The following is a 27,146-nucleotide window of genomic DNA, read 5'->3' on the forward strand; positions in this document are numbered from 1 at the left end:
TTTCCAATTTGAGGAGTGCCATTGTAAATATCCTTTCTTTCAGCAATAAACTTAGCAAACTGAGAACCCTTCTCTTCTTTGCTTTTATAGTCTAAAAGAGACCGAGGTGGATCAGACACTGGATTGAGCTTCGGAGATGATGGCTGCATCAATGCCCAAACAGATGAAATGTATTCGTTTGGTTCATCTAGAATCCGCAAAAGCGATAAATCCTGCATGTCTGCAGTGAGGAGAGGAGAGTCATTGAGTCATATCATAACATGTCAATCTACCATGTTGGAACAAAGTTAACAAAAAAAAATGCATTTTAGCCTATTGTGATAACCAATTTTCCAAAAAAATTTCAATTCAAATATGTTACGAATAATAAAATTCAGTTCTTTTTTATACTAGATAGACAAAGGAGGGAAAAGATATGAACTGAACATTTGCTTTGAAAGTAAACCTTTTGCGAACTTGAAGATCGGTGCCAAAGCTGCGGATGGAATGCTAAAATTAAGATGAGGTATTATTGATCCACCACCATGCCTTGCGTTGCTGTGTCAAAAACATCATCTCATTGAATATGTAAGCTTAATTGACAAACATTCAGGAACAATCACTAAAGAAAATGAAAATCGCAAGAGCTTATATTATGCAGAAAAACAATTAGACCAGCCAGGGCAGGCTGACCTACGAGTAAAAAGCGATGAAAAAAAGACAGATTCATGCAGCAGAGACGGTTAATAAAAGCCAAAGATAAAGAATTACATCCAAAATCATCAATGTTGTCTTCAAAGCAAGGACTTTGTAGTGCCAAGGCAAAAAAAAAAAGGTTTGTAGCATTACCTTGTTACCAGGCCGATCATGTGACCGTCTGAGTTGATAACAGCACCACCACTAGCACCAGGATGAACAGCAGCTGTTGTTTCAAGCATTGCTGGGAAATGGTCATGGGTATGCATGTGCTCGCGTTGATTGGAGTGATAAGATTGAGGAGTCTTTGCTTCAACCACTTTCGCTACCACACCAGAGCAAACAGATGGGAAAAATCCTAATGAAAATAGTTGACTTGTAAGGTTAAAAACATAGGAAATAAAAAGAAAATGTGCAGTAACTTAGTTATATACTTCATGTCTATAAATATCATTGGAATGCAAAATCAAAACTCCAAACATGAAGAAAATCAAATAAAACATGAGGATTAGAGAAATAGGTTATTGGAACTTAAAATTCATTCACGGCAGGACATCTAAAGAATAAAAAAAGAATTAATTAGGTTAGCAAGGACATACCACCCTTAGGGCCGAATAATCCATGGCCAATAACGTATGCCTTTGATCCTGTGGATGGGCTAGAAAAATTTGCTACAATAGGCGAAAGATTATCCAGAACTGGTTCGAGCTGAAGTAAGGCAACATCCCATGGTCCTTTACAGATATACACTACTTTAGCATCACACCAAACCCAAGGCTTGACATGATCAAGGCGTACACGTATATTTCTATGGTTGCCATAAATATTCAGCATCTTTGAAGGTGATGTTTGACTAATTTGAACGGTTTCTACTTTATTACCAAGAGATGTGGTTCCCTCCAACATAGAAGAAAATAATTCTCGGTTGGTTCCATATCCTCTGCCACTTATATGTGTTTTCCCGAATCTCCAAGGTTCTAACAGATGCGCATTTGTAAGTATGAGACCTTGGTTGTTTAACAAAATTCCAGACGCCCATACTCCATCACCAATAGTAATAAGACAAACAGAAGCCATTGTGTTCTCAATTAGTAACGGTGACGAGCTAGCAAAACTTAAATGCTCTTCTGATTTTTTCTGGTCAGTAAAAGGTCCCTTTCGTGGAGCATACGAGTTGCCCTCCTGGTAACATAACCCTTCTACTGTGTTCTGAGGGGACTTCCACAGCAAGCCACTAGCAGCATTCACAATAGCTTCCCATGGAATCACCAGCTGTTACAAAAGACTACAGTCTTGCATGATGAGTTAAACTTGAGAACGTTTATAAACGTACACCAAGAGAAGAAGGCGTTTGAGAAACTACCTGAATTTCGGCTCCACTTGTCTTCTGCCGCAATGGTCTGATCAGGACACCAGTAAGAGATGCATGCTCGCTGAAAACTGGACTGCCTTCCATTCCTGGCAGATAGAGTGTCAAAATAGAGCCACAACCAATTGCATAAATCACGAATGAATAAACAGCTCGCACCAGGAAGACTGCGTATGTCAGCCATCAGCAATGATCCATCAGATGAATTAGGAGGATAACAATTTGCAATGCATCCAACTGATAAACTGGTTCAAGCAAACAACCAAATCAAATGACTGAATGATGCAAAAATGTCAACCATTGATAGCCGCTTCTTCACCCCAGCGTAATAGACAAATTAGAAGCATGTACAACTCGGCTCAACACATAGGTGATCCCAATAGCGAACCGAAATTTTTTTTGACATATAATGACAGTGCGTATTGCATAACAAAATTTAGGATGAGAAGATTTACATTTTGTAAGTAACTATCCGATTAGGTAATTCTAACTTTATGTCTTCTTTTAGCCAGACAAAAAAATATTACCTGTTAAAGAAGTGTGTAGGTGAGAGGACTCCAAAAGGAGACCCAACTGCCAGAAGAAAATCACCCCTTTTATTCATGGAAGATTTTTTATAGTTCAGCAAGTCCTATGTTACAAGCATCAAGCTGTTATTCTCATGAGTCTAGATAGACTAAAAAAGAAAGAGCACCAATAGAAAAACAATTCTATGTGCAATCATTATATTATGTTATAATTGTTTACGTAAGGAATACGACAAGTGAAAAATAGGATTAATAAAAGCAGAAAAATACCTTGAAAGATAAAGGAACACTAAGAATGGCCATTCTAGTCAGTGATTTGCACATAAGACTTGTGCTGCTAGGTCCTCCCATTGCCAACCTCCCCTGCATTTCAAAGAAGATTTATCATTCTCTATCAGAAGAGACATTGCAGAACTCTTGTAATCCAGTTCTAAGTTTAACTAACTGGTCCTGCTGTGGTCTCTACTAAAGACATGTTTCAAAAGTATTAAGCAAATAAGTTATAAAGGGTTCTCATTCTTTGATATCATAGCCGAACCAAAAACAAAACTTTGCTGGAGTTGAATTTGAAATTGAGTGTTTTCTTCCTGAAGCAATAGTATTAATCCAACTTCAGAGATTAAGGACTTCATTTAGACTTAGTCAAACATAATACAAAGAGACACATAAGTCATACCATTAAATTTTTAAATGCATAAATGCACTTTTCTTACAGTATTGGGATCATGCTGTCGGTGTTTTTATTAAACAGGGATATCTCTCCATGTATAAATTTATAAAGTAAACTAATTCATAGCAAAAATAAAGCACTTTTACGAAGAACAAAGAGGGATAACCTGAAATTTAAAATTATCTTTAGAGGACTGAGAATCGTTATTGTGAGTTGCCAAAGACCAACCAAGCTCCCATTCATGCTCTGACAAACCCAGAGATGATTCAACAAGTGACTGGACACAAAGGGCTGAAGCAGGAACATCAACCTGCATGTGGAAACAAATGATTACTAATTGTGGATAACAAACAAGCAAAAATTTAATTTCATATATGTAATTATATGAGCCGTAAGCATGTAATACTAAATTCTAGTCCCAAAACTTGTGAACTAATGGAATGAAAATACACTGTTATCTTTCTAAGAAAATGAAATCCCAAACACTTGTGAAATAATATAAAAATATACAGATCCAGAAATTATTAAATGGCATCAGACTAAGCTAGTCATTTACCTTGATGAGTCTCACTAACTAAGCACATGCCATTCAATCAAAAAGATGAACATGCTATAAAACTGAATTAGAAAACTAAAGCTGTAAACTATCAGATACACCATATTATTAATTGTCAACAAGACCACTTAGCAAGGAGCAAATAAAGAGATACAAAATGCCTACTAATGACAAAAGCTCCCCCACAAGCCAACAAGGAGTTCCTTGATCAGATTCTTCATTGGTTTTCTCAGTCATAATATCAATCCGAACACCAGAAATCAAGTCAGGCCTACCCTGAAAATCATAAAATAGAAACTCAAAACACATAAAAAAACAAAATAAATATAATAAAGATGAAAGCAAATAAAGTTAGCATATTTTATCTATCAGAAATGTTGTTGAACATCAATTTGACAACAAAATTCAACAACTTTTTAACTTGTTACTGCAGTTCACACACGTTGTTAATGAAGTGTTACATTTGGTTGATAAATATATCAGGTATCACAACTTATTAACTATCTACTAAACTTTATTAAACACAAACTTAAACATGGCTAACCTTAATTTTCAAGTTTTCAAATCTACATGTAGTTGGAACACTTAAAATCATAGTTAAAAATAATCAAATTTGTGGTTAATTAAATTCAGTTGATGGTTAAATAATGTGTTATCCAATCTTAATATATTCATTAATCACTCATTAAATTGCACTAACCGTGTGTGTACTACCTTAACCATAAAAAAAGTTGTAAAATTTTGTTTTCCCAAATAATCAAACAACATTTCTGTGAATTCGTGAGCACCAACCTGAGGAATATTCTCTCGGTGTTGAGGAGATAAAAAAGGCTCAACAACTGAAGCAACCGTCACAACCAATACCCTATCCTCGAAGTTATCACCATATAGACGCTTAACTACTTGAGTATCACAAAGGGTATCAGGTACAAGCAACCCAGAAGCTGAAAGTGTTGTTTCACCAGAACTATACATACCCAGAAGAAGAAAAGAAAACCCACATAACCATAAAAGCATAAAAATCGAAACTTTGACACAAAAAAATCAAAATTATAGATAATAATTGGTGGGTTTAGAAACCGGTAATGATGAAAAGCGTGTCTTCTCATCTTCATTCCTTTTGGGTCCTGAAAATGGAAAATGCAAAAACAGTGAGTGATCAATGATCGTGATTATACATCACTAGGTTTGTTCAGAGAGAGAGAACTTACAGGACCACGAACTTTGACCATAACTGCGAAATTTCGAGCAAAATCAAAGATTTCGGAGTGACCCATTTTTTTGATGAATGAATCCAGATTGAATTTGATGATGGGTAATTGGGATGAGACTTATTTGAAAGAAGGAGGAGCTATGCAACAGTGAAAGCTCAATGGTTGAGAAAAAGATATTTTTTATACATCTCAAGTACCCAAATACCAATGATAACTTAATTCCTTTCTTTACTTTCTCAAAACTTTTCTAAAATATGGGTTGTATACTTTGGTGTGATAGTCTTATTTTAAATGTTCTATTTATTATTTTTTTGTCTTAAATTATTTATTATATTATAATGTTAATTAGTTTTGAATTATTTATTGTTTATTTGATGGTGACATTTTTATAATAAAACATAAATTCAATACATGTATAATATATTATTTATAATTTACTATCAAAATTAAACATAAGATAAATGTTTGTTGTTGTTAAATATTTATCAGACAAATGTGTATAGTTGATTATTATTAGTTATATTGAATATTTATACTGTTAAAAATAATTTTTACAAATTATAATATTTAAAATATAAATAAATAATATAATATTATTATTGTGCCTACTAAATATTTATTCGATAAAAATGTGAGAAAATTATTATTTTTAATCATAATTTTTTGTATCAGTACATAGAGGAAACAAATATTATGTTGGTTAATTAGCTAAAATATGATCTTTCGTGGGTACAAAATTATAAAATAAATGAATATTTAAATTATTAACATGTCTTTTGAATAACTTATAACAAATTATATATAAATAATTTTTGTATGTGTCACCAAAATTTGAACACTCTATTTAGTTATACATATATAAAAAAATAGAAAAAATAACAATTAAATAATATATAATTTTAAAATTATTAAAAAAATAGATATATTTTTATATGTGTTTAAATTCTTGTGTACACAAAAATTACTTCATTATATATTTGTTAATGTTTAGTGTAACAGTATCAAAACAATATATTTTGAATGATAAATGCCAATGACATGTAGATATGGGCCTATGACGTCACCTCCATCTCTGCCGCATATTTTCATTTGTTTTGTCGTTGTTTTCGATTCACGAAAATTGTCCAACAATTTTGGTGTTAAAAAATACAGTAAGATAGATGATGGAGGATATGGCTATGTGATTTTTTTCTTTTTCTGTTTGGTAGAACAACAATCTAATTTTTTTTGATGATTTTTATAATTTACTAAATGTTATTGGGCTTAAATACTATCAATTTTATAAGGTATATATGTGTGATGTAAATTTTATAAAATTTTAATACTATTTAATACTTTTATTAATTCAATGTATAATATACATTTTTAAAATACAAGTAAACTATTGACTATAAAATCTTATAGTTGCGCATATTTATTTTTAATAATTTTTTGTATACATAATCGTTAAGGTAATATAAAAATATTGAACGAATAAATTCATAAAATTTAATATTTATAAATAATTATGAACGGAATAACTTACTTTTGAAGTTAAATGGTCTTCTCTCAATTTATCAATATAATATTTTAAGTTTGATATATTTATGTGAATGCTAAAATAAAATAAACAATGTAAACATATATTTTTTATATCAATCATTTGTCTAAATGTACATTTTTTAAAATTATTAATTAAGATTAGATTATTATTTATTTTTATATTTATAGTCTAACATTTATTTTTTGTTATAACTCCATTATTTAATTTTCAATTAACGATGACCAATATATTGACCTCAGTTAAAAAAAAAAATATCTCTATCACATTAATTTATGTGCATATCATTATAACATTTACATATCTAAATTAAATTTTATTTTAATTAATATGTGAATAAAATTTATCTAAGATCATAAAATAAAAATATTGTAAAGTGATAATGTAACTCATGCTTGGCACGAGCTATATACTAGTTTATTGTATTTAATTCATCAAATTTATCAACTAATTGCAATTAGTAGCAATATTTAAAAAAAAATGAAATTCATTTTACTATTAAAATCAACAAAGCTAACTATTTTCTTAGCTATTTGATGTGTTATTTATTATCATAAATATCAAGTACAATTAATATTTTGGAAGCAATGTATATTGTAATGTTTAAATGATACAATTAAAAAAATATATATGAATAGACAAATTAATCTTGAAAATTATAAGCGTCAGTCAAATTAGTTTGTGAAATTTATAAATTGATAAATACAATTCTGAAATTGTAAAATATTAATCAAAATAGTTCATTCACAAACATTTTCCATTAAATATTTTGATGTGATAGTTTAATTGAATATGTGCTTACCCGCATTGATCTCACATTTTCTTAATGATAAATTTCTCGATAAAATTTTATCATCTCAAACATAAAATTGTGACTAATTTGTAATTGTGTATGAGCTAATTATTGACAAATTAGTCTATGAAATATTTAAATTTCATACAAAAATTAGCTTACATTGTGATGAGATTCATATGAGATCAACATAGAATGGTTAAATATTCAATTAATATCTCGCAATATAATTTCTAACGATAAAAGTTTAATTATAAGCTATTTTGATTTATGTTTTACAATCTCAAGTTGGATTGTACATGGGTTGGGTTTGGTGGAAATTAGTATCCAAACTGCGAGTTTTCTACTTGTCACTTCTACTTATACTTTTCACCCCTCAATATACTTAAAAAGACAATTTTACTTGTCTTATTATATATAAAAATAAAAATTTTCATAATAGATAATTTTCAAAAAAAAAAGAAATTTCAGAAATTAAGATATTTTTGAAATAGCAAAGGAAATTAAAAAAAAAATAATGCAATTATTTTGTAACAAAACTTACATTTTGAAAATTTAAGTAAAATTGTAAATTGTTGAAACATTTGAAACTTTAATCTTATTTGAATATTTCAAAATATAAAATTAAGTTTCAAAAATTTGATTTTCACAAAAATTAGTTTCAAATTTTTTAAAGTTCTGAAACTTTTGTTAAAAGTAGCTTAAAAAATTTTAAATTAATTCAAACTTTTAGATTTTGTTGGTTAATTTGAAACATTGAAAACATAATTTCCAGCTTTTCAAACAAAAATTATAAAGTTTCAAACAATACGAAATTTCCGAAATAAAAAATTTCATAAATAAATAAATTAATTAATATTTTTGAAATAGGAAATTTCAGAAATTCCAAAATAGAAATAGGAAATTCTATGATAGGAAATTTTCAAAATAAGAAATTTCAAAAAAGATAATATAACTATTTTGAAACAAAATTTACATTTAGAAAATTTTACCCAAGTTTTTGAAACTTTCATCTTCTTCAAAATTTTTTAAATGTAAAATTACGTTGTGAAAATTTAGTTTTCGAAAAAATTTCATATTTCAAAATTTTACATTTCAAAATTTTTGTTAAAGACGAAAACTTATAAATTATTTTATAAATACAATAAGTTGTATTTCAAAAATTATAAATTAATTCAAATTTTCAAAAGTAAACTCATTTTATATTTTGAAAATTTGAAATTTTTTAATAATTTTTGCTAATGTGATCAAATGTGTGAGTGAAAAGAAAAAGAAAAAAAAAAACTTTTTATATATCATAAAAATGGTAAAATAGTATTTTTAAGTGTATTAGGAGCGGGAGGTATAGATGGGAGGTGACAAGTAAAAAACTCTCAAACCATGTAAAATATTTTGTTTTAGGTCTGAAAAACTAAGTATCATTTTCAATTGTTTTTTCATTTTGGGTTGGATTGAATCTTGGACTACTCATTTTTTTTGTTCTAAATTATTTTTAAAATTATATTCTTAGTAAAAACAATTACCATACATTATATTTTCCAACAAAATTCAGTTTTACTAATTTGGTTGATTTTATCCAACCCACGTACATTTAATTCTACTTATGAATTTGTCACTTTATAAAATTTGAAAATTAATTTGATTGATGCTTACATTTCAATGACCAATTTTCTTATTTATTCAGAAAAAAAAATTTAAAGTTATATTAAAATTTGATAATGACATTCATTTTAAAACAACTTTTTAAAAAAAGTTTATGTTGTACCCTCAAATTTATATTCCTACCTCACATTTTATACAATTTGTGTGTTTTACTCCTTTCTCTTTTTTTTTTCACAAAAGATTGTACCCCACAAAACTCAACTTAGATTTCCAAAAACTTAAAAAGAAGTTTTTTTTTTTGTAACATATGTATTTAAAAAAAAATGAGTTTTGTGTACCATTTTTTTTATAAAAATTTGGTACACAAATGTGTTTTAGAAAATAAATTTTATGTATAATTTTTTTTTTTTTATAAATTTTCTAGAATTCAAAATGTTAGAAAAAATTGAAAACAAAATTCAAGATACAAATGTTTCTAAGAAATTTAAAATTTGTTACATACATTTTTTTAAGCTTCTTGAACACATTTATATTACAAAAAAATTTATTTTTAAGTTTTTTAAAACATAAAAATGTAAAAAAAAACATAAAATTAAGTTTTTAAAAGAATGAAATCAATTTTTTTATTAAAATGTGAGGGTAAAAAAATAAATTTCGAGATATGAGATAATTTTTTTAATTTCTTTTATTAAAATAATACTTATTATAAAATAGAGAGAAACTAATAAGAAGATTTTTGTTTACAAAGAAATCTAAACTAAGATACCTCTATAAAATGTAAGATTTTGAAAATGAATGATGTAATGAAAAGCAGATAAGCAGTTGTTAATATCATTTTAAAAAATGATAAGAATAATTATTTTAGAATTTTAATTCTTAATTGTGACGATTATTTTTTTCAAATGCGTATTATTTTTTTAATAGTAAGTAAATTTAACACATGTGCATATACCCCGATAAGCATATATATATATAAATATAAAGAAATCTTAACTAATAAAAAATTGTTGGTTTTTTTGGGTTTTGTAATTTATTTTTAGGAAATGGTAATCAAATCAAACCAATAAATAACATATTTAATATAGTATAATCGGTTTGACAAATTTAAAATTTTAATAAAATTATTTAAAAATAAAAAAAAGAATAAATTAATTTTATTTGATATTATTATAAATGATTGCAACAGTTTTATATTATCTAATATCGTAAAAGAAAATAAAAAATAATATTATATATATAATGGATGACTAGGTTTTTGTTATAAGATTTATTAATTAAAAACATTTTAAATTTATATTTAATTTTTTTTATTTTTCTTATATTTTTATGTTAAAATATTATAAAATATAATTATTACTTTAGAGTACACTAGTGCGGAGAAGCTTAAGTATGGTATGTTCAATTTAATTTATTTTTTATTTTATTATGAATTTTCCATTTTTAATGTATAACACCGGTATTGTACAAAAAGCGGTGTGAACTATTATTCGTCCCGTTTAGTTCTCTAAAACCGGTGTAGTTGGATACGCACTAAAAATTATACAATTACTTTATTTACAAGTTTGCCACCACTTCTACGATCTACATTAATGTTTTACTTTTTTTGTTTTTAATAGTGAGGTGTTAAATTTCTAATTCTTTTTCTATATTTTGCACTAGTGGGGTGTAAGTGTATCGATTAGAAAAAATATTATTATTAAGATATTATCTTATTTTTATTTGACACGTAATTTTCTCTTCCATTTTAGAATTTCCACTTTTGTCTATGTGTTGTGTTTTTCATGTATCATGCACCGCTAACCGTAATAGACAAAATGCTAGCAAATGTTTAATAGTTTGCATATTATCATAACACTTCTTAAAATACCTCAATAAATATCTACATTAAAAAATATATGTTATGAATACATAGTCCTTAAACACTTAATTTAGAGTTAGCGTATACTTTAAAAAATAATTCATCAATGCATGTAAGATATTGACAAAAGACATCTATTTATAATAAAATAAAATAAAAACAAAAGAAAACATGTAACTAGAGAAGATCCAAACCCAAATAAATACATGGAATGAAGAGTAGCAACTAGCAATACATCTCTTTAGTTTTTTCTTGGTGAAGGTTCTTTCTCCAAAGTAATTGTCAACATAATTTAATTTTCAACCATTTCATTTTGATTCGATTTTTTATTTTATTTTGACTTACATCATTTTGATTAGATGTTTGCCTCAATAGTCTTGAATTAATACGTATGATACTAAATTTTGTTGTTGAATGAAGCATACTATACTACTTCGATTGCTGTCATTCAATTGATATTTAATTTAAACAAAAATACTAAATAATAAATTAATTTAGTAAAGTACTGTAAAATATAATAAAAATACCTATACATTATTATTAATATATCAATTTAATTATCACTAATTTGATCTTAGAAGTACTATAAAAATATAATAAATAATACATAAATAATTATTATTTCATCAATTTAATTCTTTTAATTACTCTAAAAGTATATAAATATATATAGAGTGAACTCAAGACTAAGATTAATTAAGAGTAAAAGGAAATTTAGTAGTCTTATATTGTTTAAAATTATAAAAAAGAAATTTTAGAGTTTTATAAGATACTTAAATATTTTTCTTGTAGAGTAAACTTGTATTAGAGGTGTGTGATTTTTAAATAAAATTTAAATATTATAATAATTTTCACATAATATCTTTATATTCTACTTGCAATTTACAGATCTATACACCAAAACAAAATATATTTAAAATACAGAAAATAATTTGAGATAGCAAAAACGTAAGTAAAAGTCAAGGATCCGATAATATCAATGACAAGTTTTTTTTCTTCTCAATATTCAAACTATAAGGATAAGATGACGATCCCTCCATTTGTTCATTTTTAATATATTTTATTTGTTACCATTGGTGGCCCCCAAGAAAACTTCAATTCTTGCCAAGTATTATTAAATTGCGTTGATTAGGATTAGGATAACCATCAATTTAATGCACGATGTAAGCATATGAGCTGAATTATTATGTTAGAGTTCCAATCCATAAAGATGAAACTAGTATAGTATCACCTCACTATATATGAAATTATTACAACCCGAGTTTATACTGATGTGAAATTGCATAGTTACATTATGACACTAGGTCACCCCATCACATTTATTACAATATTAGAAAATGGTAAACACATGCACCAAAAAAAAATGTCAAATCTAATTAAACATACTTTTATTTTAACTCATCACTTGCTGAAGGAGAAAAAACAAAAAAGCAAAGTTAAGGGAAGAGCTGGATAACAAAATTAAAATTCAAAACAAATTAAAGCATACTATAAATTAAGCATTTTACATTAAGATTCAGATGGTAATATTAGAAAAACAAACACGCTGCTCAATCTTCAAGAGACCAATCAAGTAGCAACACGTGGCAGTTGATCAAGAAAACAGGAGAATATTTACATGCAACCGAGGGAGAGTTTGGTGCCACATCAGCTAGCGGTGCTTGCTCCTTGTATCACCGCTATACATCCTGCAATCACATACAACACAACACAATTAATTTTAACCGTAGATAAAATATTCTGAAAAGATCTAACGGTTCATATCGTAGTACATACCAATCATAGACAGTGGGGGTGTTGGGGAGTGGTTTGTCAAAAACATGAGCACCAATTGTCTTAGTGGCTGAGTTACTCCCAGGATTGAACACGCTCCTCCAAACGTTGTCAACTTTACGCGCCGATGGAGGTGTTGCCGGAGTCCCTGGGGTTGTCGGCGTTGAAGGCAGAGAAGAGTTCCTCATTAACTGGCTACTACCTCCTTCATCTACACCCATATTCATATTCATATTCATATTCAAATTAAATACAAGCTCATATATATTGATCACCAAACATATGATGACATAGATCTAACTCATGAATACTCCACCCATTAACAAAAATTGATGTAATTAATTTATAATATAAATTAAATATATTAATTTTTTATAAACAAATTTTAATATAAATACTTCTTATAACATGTGACTCTTTTTCATTCTATTTTTTAATTCGTCCTCCTTAACTATAATTATGAATTTTCTAGATATATTTATTTAAATTTATCTATTTTTTTATATAAATATATAAGTACTTGAAAAACGGTTTGAAAATTTATAAATTAAATCTCCTTGGTCTATATTAGTTTATTAGCTTGTTTTTATAAATTATTCGGGATAATATATATAATGAGAACAACATACATATAGTTCATTATAAGAAAATAGTTTATCTTTATTTTAAATAAATAAAGCTTGTATAAATGAAAAGTGTTTATAAACACTTATTTGAACATTTTGAGAGTCTATATATATTATACCTTTGACGTTGGTGGTGAGCTTCCTGAGCTTGTCAAGGCCACGCTCAGGTTGAGGGCCAGCAACAATATCATCCCAAAGTTTCTCTAACATTTTGAAACACTTTGATGAAATATTGATAATATTGATAATATCTAATATAGTTGTGTATACACTCTACTCTATATATAGACAGTTATGCTTAAAATATCTACGGCTAAAATTGGATCAAGTGTTTTCTTGCTTACAAGTGTAACTTATTATTTAGTAATAAAGGGTGGAAAAAGTTAGAAGAAATTGGATAAGGATGAAGACTAAGTAAATGTAGGACCCGCTATAATAATATCTTGGTGAAATGTGGGACATAGGTTGTAGTGGGTTGTGGGTCACCTCACGAGTGTACAAATGAAAACATACACTTGGCTTTCTCTTTTGTCGACCTATTCTTCAGATCAATGTGGGGTCCACCGAAATTGGATATAGTATGGGCTAGTTGATCCAACTCCTTATTGTTGTTGATATGTTTCCTTTCAATTAACACTTAATTAATCGACAATAATGGGGACATTAATCATGTAATGCTGTGGATTATCATAATTACCCTCCAAAGAAGGATCTAGATTGGAAAAGAGTGACGATTATAAAATATCAATTTAAGAGTAACATCATTTCATTGAAGGTTTACACATTTTTTTGTGATTTTTTAATTTTTTCTTCATGAACTAAATCAGCAATACCCTACAAATTTAGGAATTATTCATTGTAAGGTACAGTGTTAGAAACTAAAATGTCATCTTCCTATGTCATATTCCTATATTTGTCCAAAATCATTGCTTGATAGGCATCAAATAAAATGAATCATTTTATGTGTAAATATGATAAAGTCATCTATAATCTTTTATCATTTAAAGTGAGAAATATGTAAGAGAATTTATTCTTAATATTAAGAGTTTGTCTTCTTAAACTCTTTATTATTAATTAACTACGAAGAGATTATTGAATAGTTGTCGTTGATTAATATTAATATTATTATTTTTTAAATGTTAAAAATGATTTAATCTTTATAAGGCATCTCAAATGTAACCTTCAATTTTAAGTAAATTAAGGGTGTGTTTGGTTCAACGGAGAATAAAAAAAGAGATATATTTTAATGGAGTGGATAAGATGCGAAGTAAGAGGAGAAAAATATATACATGTTTGATTCAATCGAAAAGAATAGATAAATTTTAATGATTTTATATTTAATTCAATTTATACCGTCCAAATCCTCTTAAAATAAAGAGAAACTAAATTCACTTAAAAACGAAATTTGCTCAAGAATGCATACATCCAATTATAATATGTAAAAGAGAAAATTTAAGAAAGGAATGAATAAGGTGTGGTGGTTTTACCTGTGTTAAAAATACATAAATTTCTTCATAGCGTTCAAGAATCAACATATTCTAAATACTCTTCATAGTTGTACATTAAATGAGTAATAATCTTCTGCACTCCTAAAAATGTAGAAATAAAAAATTTATTATTATAATTTTGAATGTAGAAAGTCTCAAACTATGTCACATATTTATATGTACGTTTCTACACAAAAAATTAGATTAATGATGCTTTCTATCTATCTCTCATGAGAATGATTATAGACTTTTATTAATAAAGAAAAAAGTAGAGATAATTTCTATTCTCATTTGATATTGATACTTAAAACATAAAATCAGACTCTTTTGTTTTCAAAATTTTTAAGTTTTATTTAAATTGATTAATTTAAAAATATATTTTACACGTTCAAATGAGTCAATCATATATTTTTATATATTTGAAAATATTAAGATTTAGAAAAAGAAATACCATTTCTTCCTTTTTATTCTTTCAAAAAACATATAACCCAAGTTAACTGAGTTCAATTTTTCACCTCATATTTCTACTTTGTCCGATGGATCCAAACAATTTTTCTTTCTTGTTTTTGAAAATTATAAAAATAATACCTCATCACCAATCCTATTAGTCACTTCCAACACTAAATGGATTTTTTTTTTTTTTTTTAATTTCTTTATATATATATATATATATCCTGCTTTTAAACTATTCAACTCAATGAACATATACCTTTACGTTTAAGTATATTTTTTATTTTTTAAAATTTAGTTTTTAATTTCTATGATATTGTTTTTTCACTTTTAACCTCTATTATATTATATTTTTTACCAACAATTTTAGTCTTTTGATGTTATGTCAACTCATGTATACTATTTAATTTTTTTATTAAATAATAAATGAAATAGGAATTTTAAGCATAAAAAAAATCAAATAACATAAGTTTAGACATGTAAATTAAATTTTGAGCTCTTTTTGGATAGACTTGTATTATAATATATAAAATGTATATGCAAGTTTTTGTAGCATTATGATGTAGTCTCAATTTGTTTTGGCTTTATAAGGAATAAATTGTTGACAAAAAATACTGTGGAAATTAAAAAAAAAATTATACACTAAAAATAAAATTTTAAAATTTTATAGGAACTAAAGTCATATATAATTCTAAAGAATATACAAAGTTTTATTGTGCTTTTTCTTTTACTTTACCTTTCCATTAAATTTTTTCTCTCCAAATTTTAATATTCGCTTAAACAATTTATTTATAATTTTATTCTTTCTTACTAATCAAATAACTTATTTTTTAGTTATTGTATAGAATTTTATAGTTTCTATTATTTTTATCGAACTTTCCATTTATGTATTGGTTTGGAAAGTTGGAAAACATATTAGGAACTTAATTTTAACCAATTGAAAATATAAAGTGTATTTTGGCAGTTTGTAGAAAGGTCCTTGCTAATATATTTTCTTTTGACACTTGTTAAGTAATCTAAATATATAATTTTTGCGTTGAGGAAAATACATTTTAAACTATCTAGGAATTGAATACACATCTTCCTAGACAAATTTTTTTTACATTTTATTTTTTAACATGTATTCTAATTCTAAGAACACTTATTAGCAATTGCCTCAATTATTGTAAATTGACCAAGCTAATTTTGACTTAAAATGGGGAGTCATATGGTGTTGTTTGGTAGTTTGGGAGAGGAATATAGGGATTAGAGGGAGAAAGAGTTCATGAGTTAAACTTCTCCTTCTAACAAAACTAACAACTAATTACCAACTTTAACCATTAAAATAAATTTGACTTAAAGATAAATTCAATAGTAAACTCGCATTGAGATTATGATTTTCACTAATCTTACATGGGGATGCATATCGTAATCTAAATCTGTATAAAACAAAGTAAAATTGCAAAATTCTCAATCATATGAAGGATCACAGTTGGACTTGTATCGCTTCATGAAAGTAAGTATATACTTATTAAAAAATGGAAATCAACTTAACGCTTGAATGCCTGCGTTGGCCTGCGTCCATCCACAACTGTAGTTAGTCGGCGATGTTATAATAATTAAACAGCAAAGAGAGATAACAAAATACACTGAACAATTCAGCTAGCAAGACTAGCCATCCTCGTAGAATCAGTCATTTGAGTAAGCTATGAGTGGGAAACCTCACGTAAGCCCAAAAGACAACCGCAACAAAGACAAAAATTTAAGATATAACTAGTCTTTTTTAGGCTCATTAAGATTTGACAATGACCTTAAGATAGAGATGCTATACTATGATAATACTACCTTGGTAATATCCACCAATATGTAGACACCTCTATAGATATATATGGACCAAATTGTCGATGCGACAACCCCCGTTGATAGATGACAAACTTCATACACAAAATTAGTTCAATTGGCTACTTAAAATTAGAGGCCGAAAAGTCCTTTAGTTGTAAGCATCAAAGCGAATTGACAATGTAAATTGTATAAATGGTTACTCAACTCCCCTTTTATGTATCTTGATCTTTGTTCACATTCAATTTTTTTTTATCCAACATAGTAACTTGACTTCCTAAAATTAAATATGGGCACGAGCTTACCCCTGCTAGTTCTCAAAGGGACCAATATAAATAAAACAATTTAAAGGCGGCAAGATTCTGCACGTATAAGTTTTTAACCAATATAGCCATTTTGAATCATGAATCAATCCATGGATACCCGGAAAGGAAACAAGCTTCCCTCAAAACTTGTGAGTGATAGCATTTCAATGGATTCACTCTCTTTTAGTGGCCTTGTTTCTATTCAAGACCAACAACCAAAGTTTCCTTCACCTCCTAACCATGCTAAACACTACCAGGTAAACAAACATGACCCGGAATTCGAATTTACAAACAGTAAAGCAAACTTGAATTCTGTTGTCAATCTAATCAAGCTTACACCTGCTGATCAACTTATTTCCAATGGTCAACTTCAACCACAGGCATTTGCATTTCAAACAACTCCGTCGTTGATCCCAAATCCACCCGGTTCCTCAAGACCATTACTAGCAAATCATATCAATAGTGAAATGTCAAGTAGGAAAACAGGAAGCACCATGAAATATCATGAACTTGGAAAAGCAAGCAAACATACAAACAAGCAAAGCACCACGGCAAGGACAGGGTTTGGGCAGAAAATGAAGTCTTTTCTATCACCATGCAAAGAATGCCGAACCATTAAGCCAGATGCTGTTAAAGCACAAACTGTTCAAAGAGAAAGCTTCAAATTATATTGATACAAGACTTATCCTCTATGCAATTGTTTCTTGCAAGACCAGAAAATGTCATAAGGAATCTTCTCTTTCTAGTTAAAGTGGCGTCTGAAAAGAGTACAAGTGGCACGCTTCATTTCAGCATCAGTTACTGCAGTATTAGGTTATTTTATATTAGCATCATCATATACCTCTAAGCTATGGATATTTTCTATCATTTCTATTTTATTTAGTTTAGTCGAAGCTATAAAGTTTCTGTTTGATAAACTCTTGGATCACTTGTTATATGGCTTGCTATTGACTTTTTTTTCTATCAGCTTATAGAAATATAAGCATATATAACCTAGAGGCCAAGTATTTTATATGTTGGGTATTGCAGAGTAAAGCTCCAGCACTTGTACTTTGACTCTATAAAGGAAGAAAATATTTTCATACTTTTCCTGATCTAGGTACTATTTTCTTGAAAATATGCAGACCCACAAACGTCAAAAATCTGAATGATTCGTGATAACCTATTGAAATCCTGAGCACACAAAGTCATAAGCTTAAATCAGGGAGAGGGTGATAGGAATTCCTATTAGTTTCAGTTTCTGTATAACAGTGAACCGAAGGAAATACAAGGAAAAGGGTCAAGCCCCTAAGCCAGAGAGAACTCTCTAAGCTCCAACTAACATCAAGGCTAAACCACTGCCAACCATCACCTTGACTACAGAATCCATCATGGTCTCACCTTTCAAATGCCATATCATGGTGAAGAATGCCTGTCATACAGTACACCACCTCAAAAAGTGTTTTATTTGTGGCTGAGTGAGAGATGATGTGGTTTACCAAAATTCATTTCATGACAGCCAGAGTGAGAGACCATTGCTTAGGCCACATCTGGCAGTAATTCTTAACTGGGTTCTTAAAGCTAAACATCTTAACTAGGTTCAACATTGAAGGAGGATGACATGGATACCATGCATAAGAACTGATCTTATGACTTATAGAAGAAATGGTTCTCTTTTTCACTATTTTCATCTCAAATTTGTCTCGTGATAAATTTCAAAAATTATGTAAGAGACAATAATGATATTTCTTTTTGTGCCCTAACTGTGCTATGAACAGCAAAACTGTTTTGCATAGGGACAGTATGAAACTTATTTTAGAAATTTACAAATTGAAGGCAATTTTATTAGCATAATTCATCACACGCACTAGCAAGAAATAGTGCAATTATATACTAGTTATATACTAGATACATGTCAAAATGACAAAATCCCTGATACATGTAATGCTACAAAACCAAATATAAAAATTTACTAAACTATGTTTTAAAAGAAAAATGGCATCAACATGGGCATGTGTGTAAATGACGAAACAAATTACTACTATGAATAAGCACAATGAGACAAGTACCTTATTGAATAAAGTTCCGAGTTTCTCCTTATATTAGCATAGTCCAGGGTTGAAGAGTTACAGAAATATGTCATCCATAAAGATAGGAAGCCAAATCCCATGGCTAAAAACTAAAAAAACAGAATAACAGGACTACGCATCATATTTTGAGTCGATAAATACTCTGCAACTTCAGCTTGCTACTATTTAACAAAATTTTCTCTGGTCAATAATAGGCATAACAAGAAACACAATGAAACATGCTAACACATAAATGATAAGATTTGACGATTGGGACATTAAAACCTGCCCAAGATATTGCAACTTCTAAAACCCTAATCCCTAGCTATGTCAACAAGTTGTTAAACTCATCAGCACAGGACACCACTATATTTACAACAAAAAATCCAAATTTTTCGTACGCACGAAAGCAAAGAAACAGCATGAGCCCTACAAGTCTTTTCAAGTAGTGCCCAATACCAATACTTGCAGGCGCTTGAAAGTTAAACCAAATATTGCTAAACAATTAAACATAATTATGTAAATTAATAAAAATAACATATATCCTTATAAACCATGCAATTCAAGCCAGTTTACTTGAGAGTGGAACAAGCAAGAGAAAGCATGGAAAAAAACATGAAGCAGACATCTTGAAAGAGAATTCGAAATACTCCAAATCAACCTTGACTTTGAAACAGATAGCCTCAGACTGAAGTTGTCAAGAATGGGGTCAGCCAAACTTATCAGAAACTGTACAAAAAGGAGGTGTTTGGGCTAGCATATCAAGATTTCCCATATTTACTGACATATCCCTGCAAATAAAAAATTTATTGTCAGATGGAGGACAAACCACAATCAAACAACGTCCATGTACTTACATTGACAAATCACAATCGCTGCTACAAAAAAGACACTTACATTGACTAACTTCGCAATTTTCGACCGACATGAAGAAACATATTGCTTAGCGGTATCTTCGGTGGTCGGAATCTGGTGTGCCTCTAAAGTGCTAACAACCTTGTCAACTGATTTTTTAACAATTACTATATGTGCATCCTTGCTGAGACGACCCTCATGCCAAAATGGTTTTAACAACTCCTTCACTAGATCAACAAGAGCTGCCCGGAAAATTTTAACTGCCTTTGTTTCTTTTTGCACACTGCCATCTGTTTGAAAGTCAACATCCATTTCATAAATTTTATTATCCTTTGATACTCTCCTCTTTTTGTGCCCCGATCCTTCACCGTGATGCCTAGCATCATGCTCAGTTCGTTTTTTCTCTGTTTCCATCGTATCTTCAACACTAAAGGTATGTTGTCCCACATCTACATAACCATTTTGGTAGTTTGAACAAGTTCCTGATGTTATCTCTGTTTTAGTTGAGAGACAATCTTTTCCACGAGGAACAGAACTTCTGTTAGGTTCATTTTCATAAAATTTATTATGGGAAGATACAGAACTTTTGTCATCATTAAGATCAGACATGTGTTTCCCAACTGCAGCAGAATCATCACATGTCCTCGCCTGTGATGAAGCCTGGATAGATGACCCTCGAATTAGAAGGGAAGCTTTCAAAGACCCATCTCCAATATTAGGTATCTCAATGCTATCACGAAGAGGGTCATAAAGATCTCCGGGGGATGATACATTCATGGAAGTAATAAAAAAGGATGGTCGAAATGGAACAGAAGGTTCCCAATTATTAGAACAAGTTTTTAATTTATATCCATTAGAGTGTGGCGGAACCCTAGATGAACCAACTAGAGGCAAATCTTCCCGCTCTGAAGAGAAAGTGGACTTAAGGGCGTGATACTCCTTCTCACTGTTCAAAAGCTTTTGAGAACACAAAGCATTTGAGAATCCTCTGTACATATGTTGATTTCGATTAGCAGTCATTCCCTCTGCACGGGATGAATATGAGGAATGATTTGAGGTGAAATAATTGTTTGATGCATTAAATGCAGATCTACTCTCTGGAAACAAGCTGTCCCTCATCAGAAACTTCTCTTTTTCATGAGATGGGTGCCAACTTGGACTTGCTTCTTCCTCATTCTACATGTTCATTTGCAAAGGAAATTCAGAAGAATGCAATGATATGCTTCCATGTAAAGCAGTAAATGGAAACCAAGTACTAACCGTTCTCAACCCGTCAAGTCTTTCCTTAACACCTGTTACAGGGCAATACTTTTATTAGAAATATGTACAGAGGGGATTCCTGAAGAGGTTGAACAAGTTATTTGATATACCTTTTTCCAATTTCAATTCTCTCTTTTGAAGTGCAGTAAATGAGTCTCCTTCAGCCTCCTGGTCACTATTATTCACACTATCTTTTATATGAAGAAAGCTACAAGAACTACCTCTGATGCACCAACCTTTAGCGAAAAAATCACATAAAATTGCCGGTCTTTTGTTTCCATCTTTAATATCAGCACTGGGAGACAGATCTCTTGTCCTCCTATCAGTGACGAGGTAAACAGCAAAACATAATGGTCAGAGACTATGTGTGGACAAATTTAAACACGGTTAAGGACAAGAATCTACTTCTGAAAGCAACAGCATGCAGTATAAATTAAGGTCATATTGAAATTAAACTTAAAAGAACATACTGAACTACCATGAGTCATGACCAAACCTTGATGTTGTTTGTTTCACATCAACAATTGACTCAATCTCTGACTGCATAATTTTCTTCTTGGAGTTCGGACCACCATCAGCATCCTCAACAAAATTATCTCTTTGTATGACTCCAGTAACCACATCTTTTCCCATATCACTGGATGACTTGGTGGCCCTAGAATCAATGTCCTTAACATCGGATAAAGAAGCTTTGCTATTGCAATCTGGTTCACTGCCTCCTCCAAAGGTTTTTCTCTGAACAGGAGATCTAGCGTTATCAAGGTCAACATTTAATCCTTGATTTTTGCCATCTTCAGCAGAAATCAAGTTTGCACTTGATTTTGGAGGACTAGAAATTTCTTGTTTCAGGTGGAACTCCTCCTTTTTTAATGTTATTGCCTCATGCGATGGAACAGATGCTTTAAACACGGCATCATTCTCTTCCATATAATGTGATGACTTCATTACTACAGGGTTTTCTGCCACAGAAGAAACTGGCCCCATGTTTTCTTCTTTCACCTTAAACTCCATATGTTGGCTTAAGTCTACAATAGAAGATGAGAGCTAAATTATGAGGATAAAAAATAGAAAAAAGAATCCTCTTCTCTGAATCATTTCATAGAGAGTTAGAGACACTAGACAGAAGTGTATTACAGTATTACTAATACCTCCCACAAGACGAATTATAAAAAAATGACTGAAAGAACCAAAGTTGTCAAACACAGAAGTCCATGTAAACTCGTGAAATATCCATAGACTTGACTCTCGCAAACTTATGAGAAGTTTGCATAATATTCAAGGAATGTTTATAACGTGTATCACACTATGTAAACACAATTTATGATGTGCACAGCAAATATTCAACATTCAAACATAGTAATAAAGCAAACCGCAATAAACAAACTTCCCAAATTCAGGCCAGGCCAACCAACATCACAATTCAAAAATGATGGAAAAGTTCGTAAATCACAAGATAGGTTCACAGCTAAATATGTAAAAAGAGCAAAAAGTTTAGAAATGATGGAAAAATGGACAAAACAACATTAAGAATTACAAAAGATTGAAGGATTAAGGGATTGGGTTACACTCATTGGAGCTAGATTCAACTCAACGGAGCTAGGTTTTAGCTCACCAGAGTTGGGTTCTTTCACCACATTGACCTATTATGTTCACTGCAAACTTGCAACAGTGAATTTATTTGGTTTTCTAGTCTATGACTTCGTTTATGATGAAAGCGTTGAGCCTCAAATGCAGCGTTGTTCACCTCCTTTGCAAATGGATTCAAGCTGGATGTTAGATGCATCTATGGAGTCGGACACTACAAAAGTTTGGCATTGGCAGCCTCTGAGGTTCTTTGCATTCAGTTCCTTCAATATGAGCTGCAAAAGAATTGTATCTTCTTTCTTTGAGCCACCACAGGCTTGACTTTGCCAAGGTCAGGGTCAAAATATAGCAAAACCCGGTATTGATGCAATTGGGAAAACTACACACGCTGATCCTAAGGCAACACCGGGATAGATTCCACACAATTATTTCCTATTCTATAAGGGAGGCTGGGCCATATTTCAAAATTACTTCCTCATAATACCTAGGTTACTGCGGGAGTTTCCTTTTCATCAGGTCGGTAACAATACCTATCATTCTATCAACACTTATTACCAATAAAGGTGCTTGAAAGCCTTGGTGCAACGGGTTGGAGCTGTTATTGTGTGACTACTAGGAGGTCACCAGTACGGCTCACAAGTCTGAGTCATAGAATACTAGAATCAGCCTCCTACAAATGTAAGGTGACATAAAATTGCTTGTAGTATACCCACAATAGAACCGATCCTCCCATGGACACTATGGCAGGACTTTTATTGCACCAAGCTGCCACTTTTATCAATGAATATACTTCTGATTTTTGTACTTGTTATCGCCTTGACAAAGCATACCATCTTCCTACTACTGCTTTAGCTGCAAATTACACAAAACCTTTGAACTTATCTATAGTTATTTGTCTACACTTATGGCTTCCTTAAGTACTTTCCCTTACAACAGTTCCTTTGCCAATGCCTTTAACTGTTCGACTTGGATCTATTTATTGATTCTATAAATGTATGAGCACATAGCATTTGGAATATAAACACACCAAAACAGCAACATATAAATAAAGGGCAATAAACATGTGTGCCAACAAGAGATATGGCGGTGAACAATACAGTATCAAAACCAGGTTACGAAATTTATTAAGGAAAACAAGTGACCAAATACTAGATTAAATCAAGAATAAAAAAACCTTTGTTGAGTATATCCGCATCGAGAAGAGAATCTGGAACCACCTCTTTCTCCTCTACTACTGCTTCTTGTTCTTCCTCCTTTTTAATCTTTATAGCTTCCGCTTCTTCTTGTTCTTCCTCCTCTTTAACCTTTATTGCTTCCTCTTCTTTTTCTTCCTCCTCTTCCATTGCTATTTCTTCTTTTTCCTCTTTTTCCATCCCTATAGTTTCTTCTTCTTGTTCTTCCTCCTCCTCCTCCTCCTCTTCCTCTTCTACCTCTACTGTTTCTGCTTCCTCCTCTTCAACTTCTTCTTCCTCCTCCTCCTCTTCTACCTCTACTGTTTCTACTTCCTCCTCTTCAACTTCTTCTTCCTCCTCCTCCTCTTCTACCTCTATTGTTTCTACTTCCTCCTCTTCAACTTCTTCTCCCTTCTCCTCATCAACTTCTTCCTCCTCTTCCTCTTCAACTTCTTCCACCTCCTCTTCCTCTTCAACTTCTTCCACCTCTTCTTCTTTCTCCTCCTCCTCCTCCTCCTCTTCTTCTTCTTCTTCCACCACCTCTTCTTCTTCTTCTTCCACCACCTCTTCTTCTTCTTCTTCCACCTCCTCTTCTTCTTCTTCTTCTTCTTCTTCTTCCTCCTCCTCTTCTTCTTCTTCAACTTCTTCTACTTCCTCCTCCTCCTCTTCCTCTTGTTGTTGTTGTTGTTCTTCAATTTCTTCTTCTTCTTCCTGTTCCTCTTCATGCTCTTCTTCCTCTTCTACTTCTTCTTCAATTTCTTCCTCCTCTTCCTCTTCTTCCTCTTCGTCGTCATCTTCGTCGTCTTGAAGCGAAGGATCATCTGCTACGGGAGAATCTGAAATAGACATTGAAGAAAGAGAAAGGGAGGGGGGTTACGGAGCCCCAAATCGAAATGGTGCAATAACCCCAAATCGAAAGAGGAGAGGGTTACAGTGCAGTGAATCCAGTGATGGGGTTTCTGTCGCCCAAACACACTGCTGACATCAGAATCCTCGTTGGACATATGGACCCCACCCATCATAATACTTCGCACCTCTAAGCCCATACCCTCATAATACTTTTCGGCTTAACAATACTCGTCTATCATATTTTATTTAACCAATTCAAATTCTCACCGTACTCATTTAATTTTCGCACCTCTCTTTCGTCTAGTATTACTGGTTTTATTTCATATTTCATTCAATCTTCGTTTATTTATTTTAAGTTTTTTTTTTTTTTTGGTTCATGAAATTTCCTATCGAGATTATAGTTGAATCCAAACTTCTTTTCTAATTTTTATTTATCAATTTTTTTTTCTTATGCATTAATTAATCTATAAATCTTCTCGAAAAGGATACATTAATGTTTATGGGTAACAATTGTAAAAATGCATGAAAGATTTGAACGAGATTTTCATGTTTTTGGAACATTATCACTCTAATAATCATTAAATGGTGTCTCTCAATTAATCTTGTTCCATGTGAAGGAAAAGAGTTATTGGATAAATAAAATCTGAAATTATATTATAAGAATAATATTATTAAATATGTAACAGTTAAAATATGATAAATTAAATAAATAGAATAATTGTTTTACTCTATTATAATTATTAACCACTGATATATCTATCTATATATATAAGTATAAAGTAAATAATAATATCTATAAAATAACGCAGTTGTATTAATTATAATATATAATTAAAAGAAGATAAATTAAAGTTGCAGTTATTTTTAGGACAATTGTTTTAAATGTGATGGTTATTTAAAATGGGATGTAATAATTGTTGAATTTAAGATTGTTTACACTAGTTATTTAATATTTTCTATTTTTTATAAATAGTTTTATTTTTTTCCTATAAGTCTTAATTCATTTATTTTTTCTCATTGCTATAAATAAGTAGAGATAATTATGACAAAATAATACTATTTGATACTTTATGAAATTTGAAAATGAGATATAAAAGTAAATAAAAATTTTTCTTTAAAAACAACGATTAAAAAGAAACAAATGAGATGTGTTATTTCAAATAAAATATATATACTGATAAGAATATTTAACTTTTTCAATAAATAATACTCTCCTGATCTTTTTTTAGTTGTTATATTTACATAAATAATTTAATCGTATTTAACTGTTATTTTTTAAATTAAATTTAATATTAATTATTAATTTATTAATAATATTTTTAATTATTTAATTCAATGAGAGAAATATATTTTCTGAGATAATATGTATTTAAAAATATTATAAAATAACTAATAACATTTAAAAATAGCAAATTTTATTAATTATCTTGAAACGCATAAAAAATAAAAAAAAATAACTGAAAAAGAAAGGTTCAATATTATCTTTTAAATTTAAATTTCCATGTGTGAATTTGTGATTGTAGTTATATCATATGTAGTCTAAAGAAAAAAAGTTATTTGCTTAGTCGAAGCGTGAGTCATACCATAACAAGTTATTTGGAATTTTTGACCCTTCTCCATATGCGCGGGTGACGCCCTCCGATGATTGCGGCGCACTAAACCAATCCATCTCAATATCAATGTCAAAGTAACACATCAGTGGACTCAGCTCAACTAACATACGACCATTTTTGACCGTCCGATCCTAAACAACAATCGCACAATCCCATTTACCGTTACTTCTCGAGGTTAATCTTGTAATTAACTTTAGTCTCGGGGCATGGAACAAAACAATTTGATATTCTCACTCCCGTGATTCATTATTCTCTCCTTTTTCACATTGCTTTTGTCGTCTCACAACCCCAAAAGCATATCCATCTCGATCATCAATTACTCCCTTGGAACTAGGAATATAACTATTATTTTATTTTGTTTAATTTTAACTAATATTTAGTATCATTTTTAGTGAAGTGGGGATTTTCGCTTGCCTCAATATAAAAGAAAAGTGGGGTAACGGTAATGATGGGGTTTCACTTGCCCCTTGTAGAGATTAACTACACACAACACCATGGCACT

At 30.1% G+C, this 27,146-nt stretch overlaps 4 protein-coding genes across 5 annotated transcripts in view; 1 reads left to right on the forward strand and 3 right to left on the reverse strand.

Annotated features, from left to right (window-relative positions):
- Positions 1-5,247, reverse strand: part of LOC101501837 (glyoxysomal processing protease, glyoxysomal) — a 5,680-nt gene extending 433 nt beyond the window's left edge. Inside the window, exons 1-13 of the mRNA XM_073364785.1 lie at positions 5,009-5,247; positions 4,878-4,924; positions 4,590-4,764; positions 3,963-4,073; positions 3,408-3,551; positions 2,842-2,934; positions 2,572-2,675; positions 2,204-2,289; positions 2,039-2,133; positions 1,275-1,947; positions 829-1,033; positions 446-537; positions 1-220 (exon numbers count right to left, since the gene is read on the reverse strand). Of these exons, the coding sequence (XP_073220886.1) occupies positions 1-220; positions 446-537; positions 829-1,033; positions 1,275-1,947; positions 2,039-2,133; positions 2,204-2,289; positions 2,572-2,675; positions 2,842-2,934; positions 3,408-3,551; positions 3,963-4,073; positions 4,590-4,764; positions 4,878-4,924; positions 5,009-5,074 (2,111 nt within the window). The 5' untranslated portion in view covers positions 5,075-5,247. The remainder of the gene's footprint in view (positions 221-445; positions 538-828; positions 1,034-1,274; positions 1,948-2,038; positions 2,134-2,203; positions 2,290-2,571; positions 2,676-2,841; positions 2,935-3,407; positions 3,552-3,962; positions 4,074-4,589; positions 4,765-4,877; positions 4,925-5,008) is intronic.
- Positions 5,248-11,994: 6,747 nt separating this feature from the next.
- LOC101502583 (dormancy-associated protein 1-like) lies at positions 11,995-13,473 on the reverse strand. The gene is made up of 3 exons (NM_001364935.1): positions 13,323-13,473; positions 12,581-12,788; positions 11,995-12,492 (listed from the first exon to the last, which is right to left on the reverse strand). The coding sequence occupies exons 1-3, from the start codon at positions 13,411-13,413 to the stop codon at positions 12,456-12,458; spliced, it is 336 nt and encodes a 111-aa protein (NP_001351864.1). The 5' UTR covers positions 13,414-13,473; the 3' UTR covers positions 11,995-12,455.
- A 3,785-nt stretch (positions 13,474-17,258) lies between these two features.
- On the forward strand, positions 17,259-18,347 carry LOC105851660 (uncharacterized). Its single transcript, XM_073369122.1, has one exon. The coding sequence runs from the start codon at positions 17,362-17,364 to the stop codon at positions 17,935-17,937; it is 576 nt and encodes a 191-aa protein (XP_073225223.1). The 5' UTR covers positions 17,259-17,361; the 3' UTR covers positions 17,938-18,347.
- Positions 18,348-19,312: 965 nt separating this feature from the next.
- On the reverse strand, positions 19,313-25,172 carry LOC101503101 (uncharacterized). 2 transcript variants are annotated; one of them, XM_004485751.4, is made up of 6 exons: positions 24,185-25,172; positions 21,905-22,451; positions 21,537-21,745; positions 21,427-21,458; positions 20,209-21,342; positions 19,313-20,102 (listed from the first exon to the last, which is right to left on the reverse strand). In XM_004485751.4, the coding sequence occupies exons 1-6, from the start codon at positions 25,029-25,031 to the stop codon at positions 20,073-20,075; spliced, it is 2,799 nt and encodes a 932-aa protein (XP_004485808.1). In that variant the 5' UTR covers positions 25,032-25,172; the 3' UTR covers positions 19,313-20,072. The 2 variants fall into 2 exon arrangements, with proteins under 2 accessions (XP_004485808.1, XP_004485809.1); XM_004485752.4 differs by having other exon boundaries at positions 21,923-22,451; positions 24,185-25,171.
- Positions 25,173-27,146: the final 1,974 nt, after the last annotated feature.

Source organism: Cicer arietinum, chromosome 1 (genome assembly GCF_000331145.2).
Source record: "Cicer arietinum cultivar CDC Frontier isolate Library 1 chromosome 1, Cicar.CDCFrontier_v2.0, whole genome shotgun sequence".
Taxonomy (NCBI): domain Eukaryota; kingdom Viridiplantae; phylum Streptophyta; class Magnoliopsida; order Fabales; family Fabaceae; genus Cicer; species Cicer arietinum.